The following is a 7,819-nucleotide window of genomic DNA, read 5'->3' as shown; positions in this document are numbered from 1 at the left end:
AATGTTGTTGCTGATGCATTGTCTCGGCGTCATACTATGCTTTCACAACTTAACTTTAAAATATTTGGTTTGGAGACCATCAAAGAACAATATGTGCATGATGCTGAATTTAAATATGTGCCACTGAATTGTAAAGAAAGGAGAACATGAAACACGTTCATCATTAATGATGGATTTGTGTTTCGTGCTAACAAGCTACACATTCCAGCTATCTCCATTCATCTTTTGTTGTTGCAGGAGGCGCGTGGAGGAGGAATAATGGGACACTTTGGCGTGAAGAATATGGAGGACGTACTTGCTACACATTTCTTTTGGCCAAAGAGACGGGATGTTGAGTGTTTTGTTGATCGGCGCTCTACATGTCAGAAAGCTAAGTCACGACTCAATCCTCATGGTTTATATATGACTTTGCCTGTACGTAGTATTCCATGGGAGGATATATCTATGTATTTTGTTTTAGGATTACCTCGAACAAATAAGGGGAGGGATAACATATTTGTTGTCGTGGATAGATTTTTGAAAATGGCACACTTCATAGCATGTCATAAAAGCGATGATGTTGTTGATTTGTTTTTTTGTGAAATTATTTTCTTGCATGGTGTGCCAAATACTATTGTTTCAGATCGTGATACTAAGTTTCTTAGCCACTTTTGGAGATGTTTATGGGCTAAGTTGGGGACTAAACTACTTTTAGTACTACCTGTCACCCCCAAACTGATGGACAAACTAAAGTAGTCAATAGAGCATTGTCTACTATTCTTAGGGTTGTTTTGAAGAATAACAAGAAAATGTCGGAAGAATGCTTGCCTTATATTGAATTTGCTTATAATCGTTTGCTGCACTCTACTACTAAGATGTGCCCTTTTGAAATTGTGTATGGTGTCCTACCTAGTGCACCTATTGACTTGTTACCTCTTCCATCTTCGGAGAAGGTTAAATTTGGTGCTAAACAACGTGCTGAATTGGTCTGAAAATGCATGAGTCAACTAAGGAAGACATTGAGCGTATGAATGCTAAATATAAACTTGCTAGAGATAAAGGTAGAAAACATGTTGTCTTTGCACCTGGAGATCTTGTTTGATTACATTTGCATAAGGATAGGTTTCCCAATTTGCGCAAATCAAAGCTAATGCCACGAGCTGATGGTCCTTTTGAAGGTGTTAGTGAAAATAAATGATAATGCATATAAACTTGAGCTGCCTGCAGATTTGAAGCCTTATTTGGGTGAGGAAGGTGAGCTTCCGTCGAGGACGACTTCATTTCAAAAAGGGGAGGATGATATGGACATAAATACCATTGTTAAACCCACAACCCCTACTGCTATACATACTAGACCAATTACTAGAGCTCGCGCATGAAAATTGAATTATCAGGTACTTTCGTTTCTTGGTAACAATTCTAATGTTCATGAGAATATGATGTTGCCTAAACTGGATACTTTTGTTTTGATTACAAATGAAGGGTCGAGCTTGGACAAGAAGGATGAACATTGGAGCATGATCAAGCATGGAATTGATGGCATGCGCGAGGGAAACAAGAATGGAGTTTCAAGTGATGATTTCACAACTTTGAAGCCATCATAATGAGTGCACAAAGGCTTGGGCGAAATATACAAGATGCTACTTCATAAATTCCGTTCAGAGGCTATTATAGGTGTCATGTCACCTTATTATTGGACCAAGCCCATGTAATTTCGAAATACTTCAATATAGGCTATTTTTAGAGTCCGTATGTGGGGGGAAATAGAGTTAAGCATTGGTTTCGGACCCCTCCTCCAAGGGGTCACGAAATTCCCCCTGCTCCTCCATATATACATGTTGGGGAACGTAGTAATTTCAAAATTTCCCTACGCACACGCAAGATCATGGTGATGCATAGCGACGGGAGGGGAGAGTATGTCTACGTACCCTTGTAGACTGAAAGCGGAAGCATTTATCAACACAGTTGGTGTAGTCGTACACCTTCACGATCCGTCCCGATCAAGTACCGAACATACGGCACCTCCACGTTTGGCACACGTTCAGCTCGATGACGTCCTCGCCTTCTTGATCCAGCAAGAGGGGCGAAGTAGTAGATGAGTTCCGGCAGCACGACGGCGTGGTGATGGTGTTGGTGAAGAACAATCTCCGCAGGGCTTCGCCTAAGCACTACGGAAACTATTAAAGAGGATAAACTAGAGGGGACGAGGTTGCCAGCACACGGCTTGGTGTTTCTTGATGTGTCTTGGGTGCTAGCCCTACCCCTCTATTTATATGTTGAGCCTTGGGGTCGAAACTTGGAGTAAAAGCATCCACAAAGTTAGTTTCACCCGAAAGGCAAGAGTCCTTCTCAGACTCCAGGGCCAGACGCCAGGGTTCCCGGCGTCTGGACCCAGATGCCAGGACCCCTGATGTCTGGCCCCTGGACTCTGCAAAACTTCCTTTTGCGCTTTCCAAAAACCTTGTGGGCTTTCCCCTTTGGCCCAAATAAAGTGTTCTCGTACCCAAACATTTCGAGAACATCTGGAACCCCTTCCGATGAATTCCGGAGACCAAACACTATTATCCCATATATCAAACTTTATCTCCGGACCATTCCGGAGTTCCTCGTCATGTCTGTGATCTTATCCGGAACTCTGAACAACATTCGGTTACCAACATACATAACTCATAAATACTATATCGTCAACGGACGTTAAGCGTGCGGACCCTACGGGTTCGAGAACTATGTAGACATGACCGAGACACTTCTCTGGTCAATAACCAATAGCGGAACCTGGATGCCCATATTGGTTCCTACATATTCTACGAAGATCTTTATCAGTCGAACCGCATAACAACATACGTTGTTCCCTTTGTCATCAGTATGTTACTTGCCCGAGATTCGATCGTCGGTATCTCAATACCTAGTTCAATCTCGTTACCGGCAAGTCTCTTTACTCGTTCCATAATGCATCATCCCGCAACTAACTCATTAGTTACATTGCTTGCAAGGCTTATAGTGATGTGCATTGCCGAGAGGGCCCAGAGATACCTCTTCGACAATCGGAGTGACAAATCCTATTCTCGATCTATGCCAACTCAACGAACACCATCAGAAACACATGTAGAGCACCTTTATAATCACCCAGTTACATTGTGACGTTTGGTAGAACAGGTAATTGGGAGTTGCATAATCTCATAGTCATAGGAACATGTATAAGTCATGAAGAAAGCAATAGCAGTAAACTAAACGATCAAGTGCTAAGCTAACGGAATGGGTCATGTCAATCACATCATTCTCCTAATGATGTGATCCCGTTAATCAAATGACAACTCTGTTGGGGAACGTAGTAATTTCAAAAAAAAATCCTATGCACACACATGATCATGGTGATGCATAGCAACGAGAGGGGAGAGTGTGTCCATGTACCCTCGTAGACCGAAAGCGGAAGTGTTAGCACAACGCGGTTGATGTAGTCATACGTCTTCACGATCCGACCGATCCAAGTACTGAATGCACGTCACCTCCGAGTTCAGCACACGTTCAGCTCGATGACGTCCCACGAACTCCGATCCAGCAGAGCTTCGAGGGAGAGTTCCGTTAGCACGACGGCGTGATGATGGTGATGATGATGCTACCGACGCAGGGCTTCGCCTAAGCACCGCTACGATATGACCAAGCTGGATTATGGTGGAGGGGGACACCGCACACGGCTAAAAGATCAATGATCAATTGTTGTGTCTCCAAGGGGTGCCCCCCTCCCCGTATATAAAGGAGTGGAGGAGGGGGAGGGTCGGCCCTCTCTATGGCGCGCCCTAGGGGAGTCCTACTCCCACCGGGAGTAGGATTCCCCCTTTCCTAGTAGAACTAGGAGCCCTTCCAAGTAGTAGGAGTAGGAGAGAAGGAAAGGGAAAAGAGAAGAGAAGGAAGGAGGGGGCACTGCCCCTCCCCCTAGTCCAATTCGGACTAAGCATTGGGGGGCAGCCTCTCCTCTCTCTTTCCCCTAAAGCCCAATAAGGCCCATATACTCCCCGGCGAATTCCCGTAACTCTTTGGTACTCCGAAAAATACCTGAATCACTCGGAACCTTTCCGATGTCCGAATATAGTCGTCCAATACATTGATCTTTACGTCTCGACCATTTTGAGACTCCTCGTCATGTCCCCGATCTAATCCGGGACTCCGAACTACCTTCGGTACATCAAAACACATAAACTCATAATACAAATCGTCACCGAACGTTAAGCGTGCGGACCCTACGGGTTCGAGAACTATGTAGACATGACCGAGACACGTGTCCGGTCAGTACCCAATAGTGGAACCTGGATGCTCATATTGGCTCCTACATATTATATGAAGATCTTTATCGGTCAAAGGCATAACAACATACGTTGTTCCCTTTGTCATCGGTATGTTATTTGCCCGAGATTCGATCGTCGGTATCTCAATACCTAGTTCAATCTTGTTACCAGCAAGTCTCTTTACTCGTTCCGTAATACATCATCCCGCAACTAACTCATTAGTTACAATGCTTGCAAGGCTTATAGTGATGTGTATTACTGAGTGGGCCCGGAGATACCTCTCCGACGATCGGAGTGACAAATCCTAATCTCGAAATATGCCAACTCAACAAGTACCTCCGGAGACACCTGTAGAGCACCTTTATAATCACCTAGTTACGTTGTGAAGTTTGGTAGCACACAAAGTGTTCCTCTGGTAATCGAGAGTTGCATAATCTCATAGTCATAGGAACATGTATAAGTCATGAAGAAAGCAATAGCAACATACTAAACGATCAAGTGCTAAGCTAACGGAATGGGTCAAGTCAATCACATCATTCTCCTAATGATGTGATCCCGTTAATCAAATGACAACTCATGACTATGGTTAGGAAACTTAACCATCTTTGATTAACGAGCTAGTCAAGTAGAGGCATACTAGTGACACTATGTTTGTCTATGTATTCACACATGTATTATGTTTCCGATTAATACAATTTCTAGCATGAATAATAAACATTTATCATGAAATAAGGAAATAAATAATAAATAATAACTTTATTATTGCCTCTAGGGCATATTTCCCTCAAACTCATGTCTATGGCTAGGAAACTCAACCATCTTTGATCAATGAGCTAGTCAAGTAGAGGCATACTAGTGACACTATGTTTGTCTATGTATTCACACATGTATTATGTTTCCGGTTAATACAATTCTAGCATGAATAATAAACATTTATCATGATGTGAGGAAATAAATAATAACTTTATTATTGCCTCTAGGGCATATTTCCTTCAATACAACCCTTAGGGCATCGTTTAGACTTTGGATTTTGTTTAGATTAAAGTTTGCCATAGCTGTAACTTCGCGTACTTCGTTTGTGTTCAACGACCAGACGAAGACGTCACATAACCCCATCTTGATCAATAAAGATTTCCTCTTATATTCGCAATATACAGATTGCAATCTTAGTTTCTTGTTTGTTCTTTGGTTACTTGCAGGAGATAGGCCCTTGTGGTCAGGTTGATCGTGCTCCGGCATGGTCAATAACCCCTCGGAGTTGGTTTACGATTGCTAAGGGGCGACGTCCTCGCACGTTCGTAGTCGGATCGTTAAAGTCTACTCCTCCGAAAATGATAATCACCATCTCATCGAAAGACGGGACACCTTTGCCTTTATCACAACTTCGGGCATCTACAACTGCGTATTGGTTGTTATTGACAAGCTTTCTAAGTATGGTCACTTTATTCCACTACATCATCCCTTCACGACTTTGATAATTGCGGAGGCCTTTCTAAACACAGTTTACAAATTGCATGCTATACCCCTCTCCATTGTTTCTGATCGTGACTGCATCTTTACTAGTCCATTTTGGAAAGAACTGTTCCAACATACCCAGGGCACCCAACTGCACATGAGTTCTGCAAGGCATCCTCAATCTGACGGACAAACTGAACGTAATCAACAGATTGAATGTTATCTGCGTTGCTTCGTCAGTGCACATCCCACTAAATGGGCTAAGTGGCTTTCCATTTGTGAGTATTGGTACAATACCAACTAGCATTCAACTACTGATAGAACTCCCTTTGAGATTATATATGGACATCTTCCCAGTCATTTTGGCACTGGCCTTGACTGTATAGTGGCATAATATGATCCGTCCCAGTGGATTGAACAGAGACAAGTTATCTTTAGTACAGTTAAACAACAACTTTTGTGTGCTCAACAACGAATGAAAGCGCAGACGGACAAACACATAACATAAAGGGTATTTTAGGTGGGCGAATAGGTCTTCCTAAAACTGCAACCATACATCCAAGCTTCAGTTGCTCCACGAGAAAACCATAAATTGGCCTATAAATTCTTCAGCCCTTACAAGATACGGGAGCGTGTCGGTGAAGTGGCCTATAGACTGGTACCAACATCTAGCAAGGTCCATCCAATGTTCCACGTTTCCTTGCTTCGTAAGGTACTCAAACCTGAGCAACAAGTTCTGTCGTCACTTCCATCACCCGAGGTTCGTTTGCAAGTTCCCGAGCTCATTCTTCAGTGGCGTGTGGTGACCCGTGGTGCTAAGCGAATCCTGCAAGTGCTAGTCCAATGGTTTGATAGTTCTGCTGAAATGGCTACTTGGGAAGACTCAGAGACGCCGAAGCAAATGTTTCCTAGGGCACCGGCTTGGGGGCAAGCCACATCTCAACAGGGGGAGATTGTCAGTGACAAGGGAGCGACGGAGCGGCAAGTCGAAGCAAGTTCAAACACCAGGCCCACTCGCAAGCCTCGTTTACCCACTCGGCTTGCATGCCCGGAATGGGCCTTGGGCCTTGTAATCCCTTAAATACCGTCCCCCCCTCTCTTTCTCTCTCTTCTCGAGTTGGCCGGCTAGGATAGCGCGTGCTCCCTTCCTCCCTCAAACTCCCCTTTGGATGTAGCTCGAGTTCGAATTCCATGGTGGAATTGAGATAGAGACCCTAACACAAAGGCTCCTCCTCAGTCTCCTTCCCCAGCCTTCCGTGCAATTCAGAGTTCTCCGCCATCACTTAAGATCTGATCTTATCGTCGTCGTCCGGTCCGCGTCGGTTCCCCCGCAAACCAAGGCCAGGAAGATCGCGAGGATCCCCCTTAGTTAGCCCGAGTCCAGGGGTGGCCGGGGAGCGATTAACGAGGGATCAAGGGTAGATTCCGGTGGCAGTCGCTGGAAGTGTTCGAAATCCTTGTTTCCGCCTAGGGGACAATTAATACATTTGTCATGTCAAATTATTTTTTCACCACATGACACACATGGTAAGCAATCCAAACTATTTATGAAAAATAGAGAGTTTTTTTTAAACATCTTTTTTTGTCTGCCTAGCTCGGTCACTGCGCTTATAACGAGAGGCCCACAGCCAATCCGCCAGCTTCCATCCCGACCATCCACAGCGACGGCCCGTACGTCCCCATCCGCTCACTGGGCGGCGGCAATAATTTACCGCGAATGATTTACCAAGCGAATCAAATGGTAGCGCACAGAGGCGGTAAAAAAGGGCGCCTCGGCGTTTTCGAACCAAAAAGGCCGAGGCTCTGTTTGGAGGGGTAGTAGACAGCAGAAAATTTCCCCATTCTTCTCCGAACCCTAGCTCCCCGCTTCCCGCTCCTCACGCCTCTCGCCGTCGCCGTCCCGCCGAGCCCATGGCTAAGACGCGTCCGCCCAAGAAGATCCTCGAGTCCTACACCATCAAGGGGTCCGACAAAGTCATCAAGCGTGAGGCTCTCCCCCCAGCTCATCTCCTCCCTCTGATCCTGAGTTTTCCGGATTATTTTTGTGGGATTTTGTTTTTGCGGCAATAATTTGTGGTATTGGTTGGCTGGTCTCGGTGCCT

The 7,819-nt window shown here is 44.9% G+C and overlaps 1 protein-coding gene across 2 annotated transcripts in view; it reads left to right on the top strand.

Moving 5' to 3' along the window:
- Nucleotides 1-7,510: 7,510 nt before the first annotated feature.
- Nucleotides 7,511-7,819, top strand: part of LOC119354384 (chromatin remodeling protein SHL-like) — a 21,087-nt gene continuing 20,778 nt past the window's right edge. The window contains exon 1 of one of the 2 annotated variants that reach the window (XM_037621116.1): nucleotides 7,511-7,701. In XM_037621116.1, coding sequence (XP_037477013.1) covers nucleotides 7,629-7,701 — 73 coding nt within the window. In that variant the 5' untranslated portion in view covers nucleotides 7,511-7,628. The remainder of the gene's footprint in view (nucleotides 7,702-7,819) is intronic. The other variant, XM_037621118.1, reaches the window with a different exon arrangement.

This window comes from Triticum dicoccoides, chromosome 2A, assembly GCF_002162155.2.
Source record: "Triticum dicoccoides isolate Atlit2015 ecotype Zavitan chromosome 2A, WEW_v2.0, whole genome shotgun sequence".
Lineage (NCBI taxonomy): Eukaryota > Viridiplantae > Streptophyta > Magnoliopsida > Poales > Poaceae > Triticum > Triticum dicoccoides.
This window is presented reverse-complemented; position numbering and strand designations above follow the sequence as displayed.